Source organism: Aphelocoma coerulescens, chromosome 4, assembly GCF_041296385.1.
Source record: "Aphelocoma coerulescens isolate FSJ_1873_10779 chromosome 4, UR_Acoe_1.0, whole genome shotgun sequence".
Taxonomy (NCBI): domain Eukaryota; kingdom Metazoa; phylum Chordata; class Aves; order Passeriformes; family Corvidae; genus Aphelocoma; species Aphelocoma coerulescens.
Genome location: NC_091017.1, coordinates 55,696,056 through 55,719,032, shown reverse-complemented (window position 1 = coordinate 55,719,032; position 22,977 = coordinate 55,696,056). Strand labels below are relative to the sequence as shown.

General features: G+C 42.1%; 1 protein-coding gene across 6 annotated transcripts in view; it reads right to left on the bottom strand.

Annotated features, from left to right (window-relative positions):
• The window catches only part of RBM47 (RNA binding motif protein 47), a 75,555-nt gene that overhangs the window by 3,200 nt on the left and 49,378 nt on the right, over positions 1-22,977 (bottom strand). For 4 of the 6 annotated variants that reach the window (XM_069014239.1, XM_069014237.1, XM_069014240.1 and 1 more), the window contains exons 2-4: positions 4,629-5,788; positions 2,928-3,134; positions 11-213 (exon numbers count right to left, since the gene is read on the bottom strand). In XM_069014239.1, the coding sequence (XP_068870340.1) occupies positions 11-213; positions 2,928-3,134; positions 4,629-5,757 (1,539 nt within the window). In that variant the 5' untranslated portion in view covers positions 5,758-5,788. Of the gene's footprint in view, positions 1-10; positions 214-2,927; positions 3,135-4,628; positions 5,789-17,287; positions 17,407-22,977 lie in introns of those variants that run through there. The other 2 variants (XM_069014235.1, XM_069014236.1) reach the window with 2 other exon arrangements.

The window sequence follows — 22,977 nt, the reverse complement described above, 5'->3', positions numbered from 1 at the left end:
CTGAACTCACCTGGAAGGGAGGAGGTGTTGAGACAGCTGGTATTACAGCTGCGGCTGCAGCTGCTGCGGCAGCTGCTGCACTAGCTGGGTCCTGCTGCACAGCTATGGGGTTGATGATGTGCTCAACTGTGTGGATTTTGCCATCTTCCATCATCTTGGCTGGTGGTGCAGCCTGAAACATGGAGTACTGGGCACCAATGGCAGGGATGGCCACTAGGAGAGACCAGACATATCAGATACATCAGAAGAGTGTTTCCAGGACCTCATGTCAAAGAGCTCTCCCTCCCAGCTGTGCCAACTGTGCAGCAGCGATCCTTTGCTGCTCTTACCAGGTGAGGTAGCCTTGTGTGCAGGCAGGGGACCTGGGGCACCTCTGCCCTCCCCATGTGTGGGAGCACCATGGCTGATGCACAGTGACAGGCTTGGTGCCGGCTGTTCGGTCCAGCATTTTCCCCCATGCTCCTGCCATGAGTGTCCCTGGGCCAGAGTCCTCCTGGCTACTGGGAGCTGCAACCCAGATTTACGCAACCCCTTCTGACCACTGCTGTCCTTCCCACCGCCTGAGAGTATAGCCTGAGCACAAGGGGTAAGAGTGTGCAATGTCCCAGTGAGGTCCCCGCTCCAGCTGTTGACATCAAGGAATATGGTGCTGCCATAGGAAGAGCTGCTCCAGGACAGAAAGTTGTGGGTTGCACTGCAGAAGTTACAGGCAGCAGCTGGTCCACTTTACATGCCATCCTTTGGCCAACCCTGTGAAATATCAGCTCATTTACCAGCATTTCCCAGGACTGGCTTGGCTAAATATGTTTTATCCCATCTGTCTGCTTCAGGACCAAATCTACTTAATGACATTAAAAAAAAGAAACTTCTCTTTAGGAAATTCTTGCTCATGCCAAAATTGGACAACATGATACAATTAGAGCCATGGTCTTTCAGACAAAGGGAGAACACTCTGGTCAGAATAATAGTGTTCAGATAGTGAGTTTATACATAGTCCAGAATGGAGCTTCATGGCTTGCTTAGGGAAGAAACATTATTTGCTGAACATTCCCAATAATCACAATAATTGCATGTGGCCCCCTCCAGCGTGCACTTGTAGCCCAGAAAAACCAACTGTATTCTGGGCTGTATCAAAAGCAGTGTGGCCAGCAACCTGAGGGAGGTGATTCTGCCCCTCTACTCTGCTCCAGTTCTCCTTTTACACCAAGTCCACCAGGTCAGCTCAAACCATTTTTCTCTCTGGTTTAAATATCCTGGATAAGTTCTCACCAAGGCAAAGAGCTTATATGCTCCATTATGCAATAACTTCTGGCAGAAAAACAGTAGCAGGCATCCTGGGTATTGGGGTGACCTCTCAGGAGTATCTCAACTATTTGCAAAGAAATGAGCTTTAAGGTTGATCTAAACAGTAGGCAGGATACTTTGCAGTCAGTACATTTCTACTCCTCTGTTCTGGTAATGTGCTTTCGAAGTCATACCCTCTTCATGACAGAGGTAAGTCTTGCGTGTGGTACCTTTTATTAGATCAGCTGATATGACTGGGGAAAACAGGTACTTCTGTGCTCAGAGGCTGTGCTGGAACCATATGATAGGGAAAGGTGTGATAAAAAAAATCTGAATCTCAACATGCTTCAAGTATAGAAACACTTAGACTTGAGTTTCAAGCTTTTGTTTAGCAGTCGAATGAAATACAGATACCACTAATAAGCATGCATTTCCAAGCTCACTTTTCAAGCATCCTTTAGTAATACCTGGAATTCCTGAAGTATCTTTGCAAATACGCATAGTGGTAATATTTTCTGGTGGTGAGTGGGTAGTTTTCTCAGGAAGTCTGATCTTCCTTTGGGAATAACTGTAATCTTAATAGCCTTCCTTTGCCTCTAGACTTCTGACATTGTCTTATCCAGCTGTTACGAAGAACTCTTCACAGCCTTCATTAGATGCAAGCTGTAATTTTCACTGACATGAATGGAACATGTTTTGGGAAGCCACTGTAGCTCTATTATTAAACAATGCTTAGATCCTGCAGTTACAGTTTACTTGGAAAGAGAAACAGAGAGAAGACATGAGGACTTCTGCAAGAGGGCTTGTCCCCATCACCTTCAAGGACCTTCTTCCTCAGGCTACTTTTTCAAATAAAAAATCTTTCCAAACAGGATCTTGAGGAATGGCAGAGCTTCAGCTTTCATCTTGTTCACTTGGGAATGGCAAGGGCTGGGTAGTCAGCTGAGGAAGTGGCAGAAGGAGGCAATCCCTTCCCCAGCCCTTGGACTGGTTCATCAGAGCCCGGCAGAGGTGAGAGCACTCCTGTAGGCACTGCACTGCTGCAAGATGGACCCCGAGGGCCTCCTGCATTGCTCCTTCCCCATGCCACTGATGGAGATGGAGGAGCTTGCCTCAGCAAGGGACTTTCCTGCAATGGGAAAGCTCCAGATCCTTTTCTCAGCCTTGTACCACTGGAGAAATACGAACAAAATGGGAGGGCTCCAGCCCGGCTGGAAATCTAAGATAGGAATCTCCCAGGGTGAAATTAGCATTGAAGACATTAAAAGAGAGAAAGATTGCTCTTAGTCACCATATTCTAGTGCATATGGCTAGAAGGAGAGCAAAGTCTGCTTCCTCCTCAGGAAATGCAGAAGGGGACAGGAGTGCGCATTGCTTCCGTCCTTTTTTTCTTTGGCCTGAAGAGTTCCCAGATATTCGTGTCCCCCCCCACACACTGTGTGCCTCTTGTGTGAAGAAAGCCTGGCCAGGGCCAGGAGGCACCCTGCACAAGGGAGCACTGAGCCCCAACCTTGGGGCCGCCCCCATTGCTGCAGTCGCAGTCGCAGACTGGCCCTGGAGGAGTGCTCACATGCTTGAGACAGGGCTTGGAGTGGGGGCTTGCCCACCACCCCTGCTTTCCTCCCCTTCTTACACATACTAACCTGCACCAGGCTTAATGGCCACTGGATTGACTGCAGGTAACTCCAAGTTGGGAACCAGTTCATATCCTTTCTCTTGCTGTTTTCCTTTGCCTTCATGGTACCTGCTGTAGATCCCACGGCCAGCGGAGTATCCCCCCAGGTAGGAACCCCTGGGACCCGGGGCTCTGTTGCCAGCTGCACCTCGCCCTCTGCCTCGTATGCTGCCTGCTTATGATAACAACACAGAAGATGGTGAATAATGGAGAGTGACAGCCCCGTGGGGAGCACGAGTGACCCCAGGCTGAGATACGGAGGCTTGATCTTAGAAATGTGACTGCTGAAGTCAGCAGGATTGAGTCTTAGCGACCCCACTTAGGAAAACAGAAGTGCCTAAGAAGCATCCCATAAGCCTATGCTTATTTAGCTTTTGATGTTTGTGAGCATATATTAATTGCTCACTTATATTGAAGCAACTCTTGTGGCAAATGTTATGGGTTCAATGCAGTCAGTAGAGAGAGAGGGCATCCTCAGGGTGATTTCTGTGCATTCGGAACAGCTTCTGCTTTCAGCTGTCCTCCAGAGGAGACCCAACTTGTCAACTGCCTGGAATGGGACCCTGCCAAGATGGCACAGCATCATACCTGGCCTTTACCCAACTTTGTCCCACCACTGCATATATTTTTGCTAATGTTGTTTAATTGTTTTCTCTGTTATTTTATTAGTAAGGTGCATATAACCCATTTCCAAAAATACTGCTTTTATTCATCTTAGTGACTCCACATGTGTTATGACAGTACTTTAAACACAGCAGTATTAATGTGCTCTATGATGGTCTAATTGACTACTTAGACTGTTATTCAACTCCATCATAGTTCATTGCAAGTACAAATCTGAAAATTGAGAAGAAGCTGAAATTCTTGAACAACTAGGGTTAAAAATACTTCTTGGTTTATGTGAGTGCTTTAAGAATATATTCATGCTAAATTGCTTCTTCTGTGGAAATACACATCAAATTTCAGGAAACTGTAATTCCTGTAAGTACAGGATAATTCTAATTATAATACCAGTTATAGCTGTTAGGGTCTTTTTATGAATAAGTGATTTTTAGTTAATTTTTAATGACTGTAACCGATAACTAATTAAGGTATACATAATAAAAGAATTATTTTTCACTCACGTGATTCCTTCTGCTCGTAGTTCTCAAATGACTTTATGAAGGACAGCGTTACTGTCATTTTAATGCGGAGGGTAAATGACACCTAGAGAGCTCCTAAGGCTTTCCCTAACCTCCCTCCCTTTGTATAACTAGGTCACCATACTCACGCCTCTAGAGCACTCTGTCATAGGATCAAGCTCTTTGAAAGGAGACATCAGAAGCTGGAATCATCAGACTTGCTCAGACTTAGTACAACACTCATAAAATCCAGATCCCTCTCTTCCCCATCCCATGCTTGGTCTGTTAGCTCATTCTTTACCATATAATTGATACCTTTCCCATGCTAGCCTGTACATTACTAATTATTTATGGATAAATACACTTTGTGTACTCATAAACTGTAGTCATAAACTAAAGTAAGACCAAACAGAAGTATGACAAAAAGACCTATAAAAGAATATTACGAAAAAATTGCATGCTACTAGCTGTCCTTTGGCTGAGGCAGACCTCTTGCATCAGCCTAAGATCAAACCTGCCCATCACATCCCCTAAATGTGCTTACTAACCTTTCACAAAGTAATCTCTGTTGGGGCCGATCAAGGCATTGTATGGATATCCATAGTATGCTAGTGTGTATGGATCACAAGAGTAAACATAGTTGGGTTGCTGAGTTACTTCGGAGGTTGCTGCAGCCCCTCCTTTTGCTGCTTTCTGGTAGCGAGTGTACTGCTCCTTGTCTACCGGCTTGGCCAAAGTAACCTCCAGGCATGAGCCTTCTAGTTCAACACCATTAAGGTTGTTCATGGCATGAATGGCATCTTCCCTGGTTGTAAAGTGCACAAAGGCATAATCACGTATTTTTTTCACTCTCTCTACACAGCCAGGGTTAAACTGACCAAACACCTTTTTAATGGTGTCCTCTGTGGTCTCAATCATTAAATTCCTCACATATAGGATTTTAACAGTCTCCATGACATCTTCATCCACATCTATCTCTGGTTCTGCCCAGTCAACAGCAATTTGATGTCCCCACAGCTGGATCCTTCCTGGCATGAGTTTTCTCCTGGCCATGGCTGCTGCTCGATGGCTCTCATACTCCACAAAGGCAAAGCCTCTGTTCTTCATTTTGTCTGCAGCGCTGGCATACACGATGACATCCAGCACACCTTCTGTCACCTTGGCAATCTCTTCCAGGATCTCCTCTCTCTTCTTCATCTTGGGAATGCCTCCGATGAAGAGCCGGCAGTTATCCACACTGCAGCACACACCCAGCAGCCTGCCGGGGCGGATTTCATAGTTGTTCAGCTCCCTAACGGCACGCTTTGCCTCATGCTTCTGTGTGTACATCACGAAGGCGTAGCCCCGGTTCTTCCCATCAAAGTCCATCATCAGGCGCATTTCGTAGATGCGGCCGACAGACTCAAACACGGGAACGAGCTCATCTTCATAGACATCGCGGGGGATTTTGCCCACAAAGACTTCACAGCCACGAGGAGGGTGTAGGCCCTCCCAGCCAGGAGGAGGGCCTCCATACTTGCGTTGCCCATTCTCCTGGATCATACTATATCCAGTGCGGGCCATGAGGGCCAGCAGAGCTGCCTCGTTGGGCGCACCAGCAACGCCTTCAGGGACTTTTGTGGTGGCCACATTAGTGGAATCATTGCTCATCCTTGCAGTGGAATCCTCAGCGGTCATGGCGTCAAACTCATTCACAGCGTGATAAAACCTGGGCAAATGAAGAAGGAGGACACTTGTTAAAAACTATTAGCTACCATCAGAATTTCACCTCTCTCTTTCATTTTCCTGTAGTTGTCTGCAAGTTTGTTTTTCAAACTGGGGCTAAGGCTGCAGAAGAACAGAGGAACAAGCCACACCAGCCTGAAGAGTGATACTGCAGGGACAGTGCATTCTGGACATAGGCATGGCTCCTCTTTGAGGGAATGGTTGAGGATCACCTGCCCACACATCCCAGGCATCAAGAGCTGCTGTCGCAGGACACCAAAGTCACATGAATGGATGCCACCAAGTACCTCAAAATCTCAAGACCTTTGAGAGCCTTGTCTCCTCTTTGAAATGGTTGGATGGAGATCACACAGAATTGGGAGAGAGAAGGAAGCCAGTGGTACCCACCTACAGAGCCTTCCCCTCCCTCTCAGCCACTCATCTGTTAATCCATTTACTCCTGGACAGCACAAGCACCAGGTGCCATATTCAATGGTGAAAGGCGGCAAATGCATGAGAAGCACCAGACACTGTTTCCATGTGATAACAACCCTTTGCTCCTCTAGACCTCCACAGTAACTGTCAAGTAGGAAATAATAAATACACTTTAGCATTGGGGTTGGGGGCGCAATTCTTGTTCTCTTGGGCAAAGAGTGATCTGATAAGCTTCTGAGCTGCCTGCTGCTCGTGTTACAATGTCTAACATGCTTGTCTCGTCCATTATTACAGCAGGATTTGACAAAAGCTGAAGAGATTCACTCCTTTATGAGAGGCAACTTGCTTTAGGCCAAGCGGACAGCACAGCACTGCAAGCCAGCAAGAGGAAGGCAAATCTCAGAAACCTCATTCTGCATTTGAACACAGGCAGAGAGCAGGAAATGTAGACATACAGGAAATGACCATGCTAATAACCAAAACTGCAAGATGGTGGGCTTTCTTTCTGAGCACAATTAAATAAGACACCTTGGGACTCTGAGACTAGTTAGCTCACTGACTTTTAAAGCTGCAAAGGTCCAGCAGAAAATTTAATACAAGTGATTGTATATGACACGGACCATTATATTTTATTGTTATTTGCACACTAGATCCTATAGCATTTATCTGAGTAAATTGTGTCTTGGCTTTAAGGAAATCAGAGAGCTGCAGACCCCACCACTTCCCTGTATGGCTTGTTTGATAACCACTCCATCATACAAGCAAGTGTGCAGTATTTTTAATGAGAATTTGTCTGGCTTTTGCTTCCAGATAGGATTACTTGTTAAGCCTTTCTCTGATAGACTAAAGAGTCTTTCAAGACCTCTGCTTATGCCTTGTAGTGATATTTAAGTCATTTAATCAAGACACAACTCTGTCTTTTGAATAAAACTTGCAGGCTGAGCTCACAATTAGTCATTTTTTCACCTAAAATTCTTGTTTGTTGGTCTTTGGCCAGTTCTCTAGATCTTCAGCCTTTTTCACCTTTGCTATATGCAGGGATGAAGATCATCCCTCCTTCTTCTCCCCATGTCTCTGTATTGCCAAAGCCTGTTTCTTCACACCTTCTCAGTAGCAAATCACATGGAGTTGGGTGGTTTTTTTTCAATTTTAACCTCAAATCCTTTATAGAAGCACCACTTGCTGTGGTTATGTCCCACAGGCATGACTTACGATTTTACTCCTTAATGATACAACCTTGCATTCAGCCCTATCCCAACTGCCTTTGAGTAGATCCCACCTATTGAATGTTACACAATTGGCTCCTCCTTATTGTGTTTTACAACTCCATCAGTCTTTCCTTCACTGATTTATTTGTCATGATTTGCATTCATCACCAGCCTGTTGATGGAACTGTCAAAATATACTGACCCTTGTAGGACACTCTGCAAACCACCGTAAGAAATGCTCCCAATATCTGAGTTTGACACGGTTATTTAAAACCAAAAAAAAAAAAAAAAAAAAAAAAAGGACAAAGCTTCAGACAGATTTATTTATTCTATGTAGTTGTCTTATTCAGTGAGACACAGGTTTCTCTCTGTCCCACTAGGACTCAGACATATACCCTTCATTTGAATGATTTGGCCATTGCATTGGTTACCATTTAGGAAGATCTTTCACTAGTACAGCAAGCCCAAGCCCATAAAAATATAAGGACAAATTTTAAGCACCAAAGTCTGATTTGTATGGTTCACAAAATCCATTTAAATCCTAGTAACCTCAGTACCTCAGATTTTTTTTCAGTAAAGGTCCTGAGCTGCCCAGAATTGTGTTGGTCTATACCCAGAGATGCCTCTGCACCAGCCAGGGCAAACACCACTGTGCTTGGTTCTTCTCCTAAATGCATTTGGGATTGGGAAACCAGACCTTTGAGCTTTGTGGTGGGACCTGATCCTGCACGTGTTTTTGGGCCATGAGTGTTGCATGCTGATGCTTCTGAGCCATTTTAATTTAAAAATATGGAGAGCAGAGGAGAAGATAAAGAAAGTGGAGGGCAGTAATAGTGATGCTGATGCTCAGGCAATACTTCAGTAAAATAATTCCTTTGAAGCCAGGTCTGTCATGGATAGCTTCTTGTTTTAAAATGCTGTTGATACACGTTTCTCTCAGATTCAAATGCTACCCTTAAACAGTCAGACATTTTAATTTTATTCCTGAGAATTATTTGAAATAATTAAGAAAATTAAGGCAGAGTAAAACAGCTTCATTTTTTACTTCACAATTTGCTCCTAAAAGTGTAACTTCACCTTTCTTGGAATAAAAGCAAAGCTTGTTATACAAACACTTTGGTGGGAAATAATCATTACCTTTACATGGGCCACCTGTTGGCAAGTGAAGTACTTATCACCCCAAGTTAGGCTAAATTTAAAAATTAGCAATTCCATTCTAACCACCAGTTTTAGGTCAACTTACAAAATAAGTCTCTATATCTCTGTTATCTGCAGGGCTCTGTGTCTGGGGCTACAGTCTGGAAAGCTACAGATGATCACTGGGATTGTGGAGTAAGGGGAGATGAAACAGAATCTCCCCTGACTCCCAGAAACCAGCTGGTAATTCAGTGACCATGCAGGAGATTGCATATTCTCCAGCACTTTGCATTGCATCAGCAGGATGATTTCTCGCATCGGAAGTTATACATGAAGCTGCTTTTAAGTGCTGCTGGCCATCTTTGCTGCAGGCACTGCCATACATCATTTGTGATAGTGCATAATTAAAAATTCCTTGTGAACCTAAAATGCATTTATCCCTATGTAATTTATTGGGAATCAAGATTCATGATCAAATGTGGTTTGGGTTTTTTTCCCTGTGCAACTACCCAGAGCTGAGTTTCATAAGTAGGTACTACCTAAAAAAGTTAGAGGGTGCATGTAGTCCTAATTGTTGTAACTAAATACATGCTTAACAACTTAGTCATTGCCACGTTATACAATCAACATTTTACATAGTTCAGATATCATTTACCTTGATGAGAAAATGCACAAGCTGTCTGGTCTGAGAGCTCTTCTCTCCTGCTGTTACTGCCTTACAAAATGGGCTACCAACAAAACCTAACCCTTTTCAGACTGAAATGCAATCCCTCTCAAGAAAACAGTTTTTGAAAATACCAGTTTCCATAGTGTTCAAACCTACTTGTGCATTTTTTAAGTCAAAAGTAAACTGTTCATGAAAACTTAGTACCATGTGTTGCGGGTGAACACAAGGCATGGGCTAGTACTATGGGTCTAGTGGCTTTAATAAAACCAAGCTGATTTCCAACCATCCAATATGTGAGATTAATGCTAGAAAAGGCAAAAATTTAATCTCCATTAAAATGCAGTGTCTTGTGAAATATAAGTGCTTGGTTTCTAGACTCTGAGGAGGAAGGTACACCTGATCTTGATAACATGGATTCATAAAAGAGAGAGACAAAAATATTTCTAACAAGAAAGGTTGTGTTTTGGAGACAACTAAGTTTTAAACTACTCATTACCAGGACTGAAGCAAGTCCTTGGCTTCTTCTCAGAAAAAGGTAAATCCTGCTTGAGTGTTCAACACCATGTTAGATGAATGGTAACATCTGCCAGCCTACAGGAGCAACACTTATGAACCCCTCAGTTCAGCATCTCTGCTCCAAGGACTCTTCCTTGCACAGGTGAACTCTCAGACACATACATTTTGCTGAAACCATTCAAATTTCATTTCACTTTGCTTACAAAACTCCTCTGCCAATAGGAAGGGTGTAAATGGTTCTTTCCCTAAACATTAATTACCTGCTTTTTAAAGGTACTTTTTTCGTACATCCCAGAATATTAAATGGCAAACTTATTGCGCTGGCAGTGACTGACCTAAAGCATACTGTGAGCAGGCCGATTAACTGAGGCAGGTATTTTATTAAGTAGAAATACCACACCTTGATTAACAACAATACAGGGCCAAATGGTGATGTCCCTTGTCCCAGGGCAAAGGCAGCTTGGGGCCCCAGCAAGAAAGCAATGCCCAAAGTCCACATATCAACTTATCCCTGGGTTAGTCCAGCACTGGGCGGTGCCCTGTGATGTAAGGCAGACACGTGCTCCTCTGTTGATCCTAGTGTGGTCAAATAGGCTTTTACAAACACAGGGACACAGCCAGTGTCCTTGTAGCAGTAACTGAGTGTCCACTTCACTCACATGCTCCCATAAAATGAGGTTGTTTATGTTTAGACTTAATTCATCCCTCCAGTTTTGTGTTACATAGATTTAGTGGCATCACGTGTCCTTCTGTGGGTGACAAAACTGCCAGCAGTCACAAAGCCCGGGGACAGGTGCCAGCACCATCACAAGCAACAGGAGAGACCAGGGAGATCTGCTGTCTCTGTGATAATCGTCCAGGGGAGGGATGGGGACACCTGTGCCCCACCTGCAGACCCTGTACCATACACACTCCCACTGAGCTGACAGGGCATATCCTCATGGACGCTGCACAGCTACCGCTTCCTTCAAGAAACTGTCATGGTTTTGCATTTTAAACCACAGAGAGAAAGACGGTTGCTGAAATTTCAAATACACCCTGTTGGCAGAAGGAAATAGCAGCTACTGATTTAAATGTGACCTTCCTAGTATTTTAGTTGAAATAATAAGGGAAAATGTTGATCCTGATGATGATGATAGGCAGCAGCTCTAAAAGCATGGCTGTCATTAAAGTTCTTTATTTTCAAATCCTGATTCTATTCTCATGATAATTTTATATTCATAAAATGCATACAAAACCAACAGCTTACTAAGAACTACTGTGTAATTTTATCACAAACATCAGACACCCCAGAAATGCTCCTGCCGAAAACATAGTCTGCCTGTTTAGAGATCTATTGGCTGAACAGAAAAATTCAGTGGCCTCATCAATTCTAAATAAGGTAGTGACTTGTGCATTGCTTCAAGTGTCATGTGCAAGTTACCTCCCTGTTTAAAGATAATTACAGTATCATTATACATCTCTTTGCTCTTTCTTGCCAAGACTGTCACTCTTTTCCTCCTCACTATTTTCATAAATGAGCTGAACAAAGCAGGTGTATCTGAGACTGTTGTCGAAGCTGAGCCATGGCATGCCCAACTGCAGGATTCAGGGCCAGTGTGGTTTTCAACAGGAATTGGACCACACTTTGTTTCCTACATTCTGCCATTAATGAAATGCAGGTGTCCAACATGGAAACTTGTGGTGGGTCAGTGTGAGAGAGTGCAGCATTTCAGCACAGCTTTTTGGCCAAGGCTCTTTTCTGAAGGTTTTTCAGGCAGGAAAGGGAAGGTTACATGGGATGGATGACGCCTTAACCCTTTTACAAAAAAGCAGTATCTGAGGCCAACAGGCCATGACAGTGTTTGCAATGTGTCAGACACATTTCTTTACCTGCAGCTAAACTGGGTGAAGAAGTTGCCCCAGGCTAGGTGAAATATTTTGAAAAGGTGAATTTTCTTAATCTGGATCATTTTGGCAAAACTCTGTGGAAAAAGTGGTGAACTGCATCAGCAGACCTGAAGTGGCAGGAACACTGGCTGCGAAGAGACTTGATGAGTAGCTTGTGATGAGCAGCTTGGAAGAAACTAACCTCAGAGATCATTGACAATGACATGTCTGTCTGCTGTGCAATTTATCCTGCTGCCAGCACCGCTAATGGACTGCTTATTCTCATCATCATCTGCATGCCTGGATTGGGTCATCAGACTTGTCCCTCTCCAGCCAGGGCCAGGAACTTTTTGGCTCAGGTGCTGTGCAGAACACAATGAGATGTGCATGGAGTGCGCTTGCTGCACTGCGTATTTCCCATGTATGTTCAGACAAGAATATGTACAAGCAGAGGCTCTCTGCCCACTAGAAGTACTGTACTTAAATATAGAGAGCAACAGTGCCTGAAGAGGTAGGATAAAACCAGCCTACTAAATCCTGAGGCTAGCTGTTGAAATTAGGACAAAAGGAAACCGCCTCAAGTTGCACCAGGGATGGAAAGATTTCTTCATCGAAAGGGCTGTCAAGCATTGGAACAGGCTGCTCAGGGATGTGGCTGAGTCACCATCTCTGGAGGTATTGAAAAGACATGTAGATGTGGCGCGTAGGGACATGGTTTAGTGGTGGACTTGGCAGTGTTCGGCTAATGGTTGGACTCAAGGATCTTAGAGGTCTTTTCCAACCTAAAGATTCTATGATTTTATGAAATTCATCCTTCTGCTATGGTGACACTTGACATCCTAATCTACAGCCTACCATCAGAGTTATGACCATTGATTTCATTGCAAGAGTTTGTATTTCATGCTTAAACTTCAGTTTTATTCTGGTCAGTTAGTTATGTTCCCTTTGAATGGGACAAGGTAATGTTCTGGGCCTGAAAAGCAGTTTTCAGGGTGGATTTACTGCAGAGAGAGTCTGTGCATGGTTTCCAGTTGCTTAAATTTGTCCTAAGTGGCTAAACATGTTAAAAATGGTTGGTTCCACTTAAAACTCACCAAAATCTGTTGACTTTGACTTTTGATTGTATTAGGTTCAAAGAAAGAAACAGAAAATAAAGTGTGATATTTCTAACAGTACTCACATCTAGCACTACTCCCCTGACATTGGTTACAAGACTCTAATGGCTGCAGTAGGGATATATTTAAGACCGTGATGAGCACTACAGAAAATCCTGCTTCAGAGGTCTTGCAGGGACATGTTATGTTATCCACGCACCAACCAAAAGCAATGTATTTGGCTTAAAAAATTGTAACAAAATTACTAGAAATCTGTTCTTTTTCTTCTTATTCCTTTTTAGGAGGAAAACACCTGAAATTATTCTGTAAATTAACATCCTGGAATCTCCCAGGTTAAAACTTGAATGCTAATCAGATAATTCAACAAGGAATTTGTACAGTCAACAATTGGCTACAGCTTCAAACTAGGATTTGAAAGTTAAACTTCTTATTTTCATCATTGTCATTAGAAAAATAATAATCATGGATCTAATTCTCTTAACCGCATGATACCAGTTCCCTTAGCCAATTAATCTTACCTCACAGATATTTTATGTATGATTTAAAAAATTGAGCTAAAATTATGATTCCCATACAAAATAAAGTCACCTTGTATTGTGCAAATGTCCTGCCTATTTGGTTATATTCTGTTATCAACCCTCTCTGCATCTTTCTATGGTATATTTAATCTTGTGTGTGATCCACTTGCATTATCGGTAAGCACTGTCAATGCCTAGCAGTGAACATTCCCAGGAGGAAGACCCCTCAATGACCTGACCTTCTGCTTAAAAACTGCAAAAATTATATTCAGTGAGATGTGGGTAATGATATTTCAAATAATAAAATAAGAAAACCTTCCTGAGTGTAGCTTTGTTTCCTACCATGGCTTTTTGATGATCACAAGCCAAAATGTGTTCATGAATATATGGTTTTACTATGGCAAGAATGAACCCATGCTGATGAAAAAGTTATTGATGTATCACAGCACCACCAACACCTAGAGCATCCTATTAACATGACCCTGCTTCTGCAACGTGAATTCTGTTAATGCAATGTGTGTTTCCCGAGTCTTTTTATGTTACTGCAGAGCCAAACCAGTCACCTCAACTTAAACCACTTCTGAAGGAAGTTTGGGTAAGCAAAACCCAGTCTGCTCCCTTGTTTTCTCCAAGTCATTCAGAACTTTGTCCAACAAGTTGTGTGTGTTATCCTGTTTGCCCCAGCTCCATCTCTTTTGCCCACTCCAAACAAATTCAAAACTCTCAGCTATTTTGATAGGACTTGTTACTGGCTGAGGCTGAAGTTATTACCCTGCAATAGATTGAAGCCACATGTTGAGGAAAGCTGAGAAGCTGAGAGATGGTTTGTGTAATCACTCTTATCAGTTGTCTAAATCAGGAAACAGCACAACCATTCCCTTCTCCCTAAATTCCCATATTTCAATCTTTCAATAAAGTCTATCATTACCATGATCAGACAGCAAAACATGTGATATATGAATTTCAGTGTAGTCTTTCCTATTCTGGATTAGCTGTACTTGATGGGAGACTTTTTGCAGTGTTTCTTTACCACAAATTGAATTAAACACTGTTCTCAGAGATGCTGATACAGGTAAGTGTGTCCTCCTCATTAACTGTCTGCTTTAGAAAACATTCTGCTTGGAAAGGGAGAAGAGTTTATTCAGAATGGACTAGAAGCTCATAAGCTTTTGCCACAAGAAAGACAGGAAAAGCAATGTTCTGCAACTGAAAAACAAAACCACAACTAGACTCATCTGTTAATCATTACACAGGAAAGATAACACATTCAACTATTTCACTTCTTGTCCTTCTGAAGAAAAATCTTATATATGAACACGGTGACTTAATTCAATCATTGAAAATGTCTGTCAAAGGCTTTGCTGAACTCTGTGGAACAGGGATATGCGTGCACACGCTTCTTCGTTTTTGTAACACAGGACACTTTATCTATCTGTCTGTCTACATAAACATTATGGTAATATGTTTCATTCTGCAGTGCAACCAAGAATATCTTAAAAAGTTCATAACCTACAGTTGTCTTTTCAGCTTTTCTGATCAAACTTTTTCCTCTAACTCTCTCGGAGTGAAACATAGCACATCCTGCCTGCTCATATAAAGTCTACTCGCTTAGTCTAATTTATTACAATAAAAATAGCTTCAGACTTTTCAGTTTACCCTAATCCCATGCACTACTCTTATTGCAACATCCTTAGCTTTGTGTATACCACATGAACACTGCAACAACAGGGGGCCCAACCTGCAACCTTGCTTTCAGCAGGAGGCAGAGATTTCAGGGAAAGCTGAAAGTGGCTCAACGTGTTCCCTCCCCCTCAGGTCACAGAAATGAAAATCAACATAAAGCAAACCACAGTTGGGATGTGAATGTTTGCTGCTGAAAGTACATTAAACTCAAAGCATTTGGCTTAGTCAGTGGCTGGGGTTTTGTTCTTTTTTTTCCTGTGTGCACTGACATTTGACCCTTTTTATAATATGCACCTTGCACCACTGAAACCCAGTTAGTTATTAATTAAACTCAGGTACCAATGGCTGACTTGTACATATCACCATTTTAACTGCCTGGCGCTGCCCGTGCACGGAGGAATGGGGGCTGGAAGTCAGTCGTTTCTGCTGTGAAATTCTGTCATATCGGCAGAAAGGAGCTGCAAAGTGCAGCAATTTGTACCTGACCTCTGATCTAAGAAGTTTGTACAGACCTTTGAACGTTGGAGAATTGAGAAACAACGTTTACAAGTACAAGGAAGAGATTTTTCGGCACTCGTTACCTGTGCCCAGTGTTAATATTATAAATTTAAAAAAATGTTTAACCAAGGCAGGAACTCTCTCAGGGGGCACCACTCCTGTGTTGGGTTAATTTAATACAATTTAAGTCTACTGAAATTACAGCTCACTTGGAAATACCTATGGTTTTGAATTGAAATTTCTGTTCACTTCAGAAAAGGAGTGGGATTTGAGACAGATATAATTTGAAATTCACCTTTTGTTGACCTTAAGTGAGATTATTTATTTTTTAATTAAAAGCTGAAGAAAGAAGACAAGGATCATTTGATTCAAAATATTTTTCCAGCAAAGAATGGAGCTGAAATGCAGAACTGAATGGAAATTATTAAAAAGAGTAGCAAAATGGCAACTCCTTTGTTAACTTCATTTTTATACAACATATTATCTAATCTTGGTTATACAGTGCAGAGCTATATGAGAAACCCATGGAAAAATAATCAAACCAACAATATTACAACAAGTTCTTGACAGTCAGTCATGTGGCCTTGTCTTGACAAACATAAAGGACATGTTTTGAAGTTCTGTTGGATTAACCATGTCAATTTAATTTAAAAACTCTCTCAACTCTTATACACACTGGCAAGGTCTTGGGTGCAACACCATCAGCTAGCATCAACATGTACCACCACAAACTGCAGTGGGTGTGAAGGCCTTCAAAGGTCAGCTGTGATAATATGATTGAAAAAGATGACCTCTCTGCAACCCAGTCTGCCAGGACATGGAACACTGCAGGGGATGGCAGTAATGTTTGCCATGACATCCCTCACATGTTTTGAGCACAGGATGTCATCCATGGTAAGCTTGGATGTGCAAAGGGAGAGGGAATGCTTTACAGATACATTTTGAATCATGGCTTCAATACCACCTAGCTCAGGACAGGACACCATTACATATAGCTGCTCCATCTGGTCCACATGTAAATTGACATTTTTGTCATTGGTTTTAGTTGAGCCTTACTTTCAACAACTACATTTTTTTTTTCTTGGTTGAAGTTCAAACTTCACTATTGTTATCAGCACTGACCCCAATAAAACAATAAATTAATAATTAGATAAATAAGAGTGAACAGATTAACATCACGAGTCCAATGTCATATACAAGTCTTACATTTCACATGCTGCTTAAGTAGAATATGAATAGAATATTATCAAAGCTGACTTTCTTAAAATGCTGTCAAATTTTCAGTATGCAGACTGAGTTATACAGATTCATTTATATTAATAATACTTGCATATATACCCCATTCACTTAAACCTTCCTAGCCACCTTCGATCTACAAACCCCAAATTCTGCACCAAAAGTTGATAACTCACTTTTAAAGTTTGATTTTTTATGTCAATCTTGTTAAAAAGCAGAAAATAATACCAGGCAGCACAGCAAAGGCAGAGATAGACTGATTGAAAACAATGTCAAGCAGTTGCAATTGGCTACCTTTTACTTCATTAATTTAAGATAGTAGAAAAAATATCTCTGAAACATGATTTTGTTTCCTTCTGTCTAAAATATCAGTGGTCTAGTGTTCATTGTTCTGACATTCATTTTGGTATTTGCTATGCAAATTCTTTTAGATATTCACATGTTGATCTCACAGCTCAATCTTACAAGCAGCTGCTTCATTCTCAAATAACTCCTTAGGACCCTCTAAAGGAAGACAAAACCCTGAACCCATACCTTGATGATGACATACTTTTGGTCTCAACTCCCTGATAAATGAAAATCAGATAAAAAGCCCTACAGAGCAAACAAGATTTCCCTTACCTCTCCGCTCCTGCGATCGAAGTGCAACAGGTTAAGGGGACTCGCGCCTTTGCCCGAGCAACCTTTCTTCCTAATGGCAAGAGCTGTGCAACCTGGTTATACAGTTTATGCATCTCTTTATTGGCCAGCGAGCGTTAGCCATTTAAATTCCTTGGGAGTCATTTGTTAAGGGCTCTTAGGCTGAGGCTAAGTGGGTGGGACGGGAGGGAGAGGGGATGTTAGTGCTGCCAGACTCAGAGAGCTCTCCAAAGTGGTTTGAAGATTAATAGAAAACTATCTGCAATGAAGGGATCTTTGGAGGGAGGGCTGGGTCCAAACTTCAGGGAAGCATAAGAAAGAGGAACTGTAACATTTTTGCAGGTAAAAAGAATTTGAAGAGAAAGATTTCATTCAAAATTCAAAACTTGGGAAAAAAAAGGAGTGAAACCTGTACAAACAACTCCTTCCTAGCACAAGGCGTTGTGCAAATAGCTTGGGTTACTCACAACAGATAAGATAAGAAAAGGGCATATTTTGCTTGACTGCATGAGGCTTTTTCAGTGAATTTTTTTTTTCTTTATGGGTGTCTGGCAAAATTATTTCAGGGTGTGCTGAATCAATTTACCTTTGGTTGTTGGAAAAACAAAGGGTCTGCATCTCCTGGAGTGCGAAGTAGATTTACTGATCATGTCGGTGGTGGGACGGTAGGAATAACTCAGCCTATGCTGTGTACCCGACATGCACTGTGTCAGCAGTAAACACGGAAACTCCAGTGTGTTTGCTCAAAAGGAAAGAAAGCACCTGGTGCAGAAGTAAAAGCACAGGGGTGGTAAAACATGATTCATGACAGCAGAAATGGTCTGTACATAACAACGGAGGATTAGGCCCTGGGAGCACTTAGGCAAAGCAAACAACACACCTTCTCAAGCAGCCAAGAGGAGGAACTGCTCCGAAACACTCTTTGGATGACAGATTTGCCCGGCTGGCAAGCAGTGTGCACAACCAGCCAGCAGGAGAAGAGGGATCAGGGCATACCTTGGGAGATGGCTAATTTCTGGGAAAGGAGACAGCCTGAAGAAGGTGAAAAGTAAACAGGGCATTGCAGAAGCAAAACAACTACAGTTTTCAGTCCTTTCCCAGGTGTTTTTTACTGGCATAACCATTCCTTTCTTCTTTCTCTCCCTTTTTTACTGTTTTCTTCCCTCCAAAAAATAAAGCTTGTTCCAAACCTCCATCCAAACAGCACACAAGGAGCAACGTCAGAACATCCACATGTGCAAGGAGAAGTGTCTTAACCTCTCAGTCACAAACCATAACCACAATTATATTCTGCAGAGTAAGCACTGTTAGTTTGTTTGAGATGGTTCTGCATAATTGTTCTTGTCCTCTGAGTCCTTTAGTCTGGGCATGTAAAACTTAAGAGACAACATTACACTGCCAAGTCACAGGCTGGTCAATAGGGAAGAGGGGTAGGGGATAGGAGTGGGTGTAGGGATAGGCGCTCTAACATTAGAAGGCTCCAAGTTAGAGAGAAAAATATGGAGGATGGCAAAGACTGGCAAAAGAAGCATCCTTGTGGTGGTTTCTGAAAGCAAACAGGAAGGAGAGCTATTCTTCTTATATTGCAAACCAATGGGTGTTTGCAATCACTCTGTTCTGGATTTTTACACGTTTATCCACTGTACTGGGGCTGTGGTGTGTTAGGCACTGTACAAATACACCTGGAGCCTGGATCCTGGTCCCAAAGTAACGGCAGCCCAAGTCTACTGTGCAAGTCTTTCATCTTCAGAATTCATCCCTGCAAATGTTAACCCATTAGCTACAGGAGCAGCAGAGAAGCAGGTATTGCCCTGCAGGCAGGGAAGCTGCAGCATGGAAATTTCAGTGGTTTACTCAAGACTATAGAAAGAATCAGTATCAAAACTGGGGATAAAATCTAGGAGATTCTGCCAAAATCAGATCCATGCCTCAATCCCACTGATCTCTATAGGAAAGTGAGTATAAAAAAATTAGCAGTTATGAATTTGCAAAACTCCATTAAATTAATTGATTTTTAAAATTCAGCATCTTTCTCTTACTTTGTATTGTTCTGTTAGAAAACAAACCAAACTTTTAGCTATAAGTGAATAAAAAATAATAAGTGAATCCTATCAGCTACAATTGTGTGTGTACTTGAATGCCTGGAGAAGACTATTCTGGGGTAAGTGAAAAAGCAGTGATGCTAGTGAACTGATGGGCTCATTTTTAGAAGGCTCTTCAAATGCTGTATCAATTAGGATCATGTAGGGAGGCCTCTCGAACCCTTGGCTTTTGTTTCAAATGTTCACTTTTAGCTACATCCTGTTGTTAGTTTCCAAGTTATTTTCCCATTATTGTTTAAAGGAAAGATCATCAGCAGATCAAGCTGCTGGAGGGTATTCTGAGGTGTTACCATTCCCAGTGGCAGAATTCAAAAATATATTCACTTTTCCTGCACTTTGCTTTTATAAGGAACTTCAGAAGTTTGGGCAGAATTCTGCAAGTGTGTCTCCCAGCTTTCCCTGACATTAGACATCTGGTTTCCTTTGACTGCAAAACCACCGTGTTCATAATGATCACACAACTCTATATATTCTTTAAGACAGCATGTAAGGAAGGGTGGAAAAGTGTTAAGGGCAGAGCCATATAAGCAGCAGGGAGGATGGATTCTATATACACCACACATTCCTCTCTTCATACAGCATCCATTGCTCTGGGATAAAAATATAACCACAACTTCTCTCCTAATGTAGAGCTGATTACAATGAATAACACCCACCCTTTGTTACAATAATACCGTATATGTTTAGTTGTTTTGTCTTTTAAATTATTGACAGTGAAGCAGGGGCCAAATCCTAAGAGATGTGAACGAGAACAGTCCAGACCAGTCCATGCCCATGTTTCCCTTAAACCTTCCATTGCCCTTGCCCTTTATTCTTTCCTGTAGTGGGATTGCAGGTGAAAAGTTTTCCCTAAATAATTTGTCTCCTAAATACAGTGATAGAAAAGGCTGAAAATTTGAAGAAAAAAAGTGATATTCATTGGAATATGCTAATGCCTGTCAATGGGGACCTTCTCAGTGATGCAGAAAAGACTTCCAATGAGTTGGTGTGCTTCCCCTCAGCTGTCTCTCTTCTACGAGCAGACACAGGAACTGGCCTTTACAGATGGAATGCACTGGGCTCCTTGGTGTGATGACAAGCAGTAACGAAGCACTGGATCTGCCTTCTGAGATTTTTAGAAAGATCAAGCCCAAATGCTTTGGGAGATCCAGAGGCTGACCACAGGCTCATCATTTTATTAGAGTGATGTCATTGTCCAGATAAGAGTGAGTACTTTTGAAGATTATGATAGTAAATAGGTTTTCAGGAGCTATTTCATGATGGCAACTTAGCATTATGTGACAGTGCAGACATGCGAGCAAGTGAAATGAGAAGGGAGAGTAAGGAGTGAGCAATGGGTTGGCCTTTATGGTTTTATTTGGTCTTCCAAAACTTCTGAGACACTGCAGTAGAATGAGAAGGGAGTGTACCAAATAAAATATTTCACTGAAAGGACACATGAATCTAAGAGTCACCTGCAAGGTCTCTAACCTCAATCTCAGAAAGTCTTGATCAGTATATTCACACATAAACCCAATATCAGTCACAATTCAGCCACAAAAATTGGGATCTCATTGTGTAACAAACAGCATTTCTTTCCGTTTCTATAGTTTCCTTCTCTTTTTAACAAAACCACTTCGTATTTGATAGAACAGGTTCCCACATGGTTATAGAACAATTTTATTGCCTATTTGAATGTTTAAAGGGAAAACACCACTTTATTTAAATTAATAACATGTTATTTTACACCTGTTCTTATACAATGTGAGTTAATACAGTGGATTTTGTCATTTCCTGACTTTCCTAAGCTGTTTCAGACCAAGACCTGGGGAGATTCTTCAGAGAACATAAAATCTTTAACAGGTACAGGTTTCCAAGCTCTCTCACACCCAACTCCTTCTACACATAACCTGTGTCAATTTTTTGATCTTTACCTTGCCGCATCACAGAGAATTGCCCTTTTAAAGAAGGACTCCCCATCTACTCTGCCAGCCAGCCACATGCCTTATCCCACCATGGAGATGACAAAGGCACAGACCTGAAGGCGGAGCACCAACAGGGGGAAATTTGGCCAAGGACACCTTGGGCTTTCCTGTTTTGTTTTTCAGTCTTAGGCTTCTCTGGTTCATGGGCAGTGGGATTTGCTCTGATAACCTTTATGGTCACTAGGCAAAGGTTTTGTTCTATTTGTAGCAAAAATCCATTTTATTGTCATTCTGCAATGAAAGCCAGCACAGAAGATCACTGTAACACTCAGGCTCAATTTCCCCATGTAGAATTTTGTGCTTTCATTTAAACTTGAAAGCAGGCTTTAGGTTCCAAAATGTAAGACAGACGCTGAATAAACCCATGGAGTGTAATAGATTTTAATTAGCATACAAAACAGAAGGAAACCAACAAAACACGAAGTTTTTCTTTTATATAGCCATAGACATTACATTTTTGTGGCATGTTTGCTTTTCACTAAAATAAATACAGGGTGGGTTCTGGATAGACATATCTACAAGGGAGGTTAATATGGTAATTGCCTTTCAGTCCTAGGGTAAATAAAACACTCTATAGGAAAAAGGTTTTGCCCTCAGTAGCCTGATGTGGCTGCTCCACACCACTGTTTCACCCTACAGCTTCACCAACACATTAAACTGGTGCTGTCTATGCAGGATGCCACTCTGTCCTTACTGCAGCCACCCTGTGCAGCCTCTGCATGTGCTGCCACAAGCGTTTGTGCAGCTGCACCATGCACCCACCCACACCACCTGAGCACCTGTGCTGGCAGAGGGGTAAAAGAGGGTGGGACCTGTCCCTTTGCCAGGATTGCTGGCTTAAAGCATTTGTCAGGTCACCAACACTGAGCAAATTCATGGGAAAACAGCGGAAGGGTTTATTTTAAAACTTGCTGAATCTGGTTTCACAGCACAGCTCCTCTGAAGAGGCTGATGAGATTCCACAGTGGAGTAAATGACAGCCTTTCTGTAGCACCAAGGAGCTCACTGAGAGACCAGAGGGTAGAATAGCAAATTGCAACTCTTTATAAATTTGTGTGCAGCTGGTGAATTTTAGTACTGTAGCTATCGAGAGGCTGAAGGTCCTGGAGGAATCAAGGAAGGAGGGGCAGTGCAGTAGCGTGAGCTCAATAGGTCACTGAAAGGTACCTGGTGGCCACCTCTTGTGGCTAGCAGGGATATCCAACCAGCACAAGCCAACCATGTACCAACCAATTTTGATAATTAAAAGGTTCCTAGCAAACAACATTCTTGCTGATTCCTTCCAGGGCCTTTTTGCAAAGAAAACCACACAGTTTTGTGATACATGTTCACAAGCAGAATAAATACCTCAAAACTTCTATTTACAGGTGGCTTTCAGAATCAGGGTATGAAAATTAGTGTGGTTAGCACACACAGTCCCTGTCTCCCCTCTTCCAGTAATTGCTCTGCTTTTGTACACCTCACAGTAGAATATAAGTATATTAAGGGAAAATCTCTTCCTCCAGCCAACAGACATCATCTTTGGTCAGGGCATAAGCTTTTCTATTTTCATTCTTAATGTCTTATTGAAAACAAAACAATAAGCATCACACAGAAATTGTGTGTA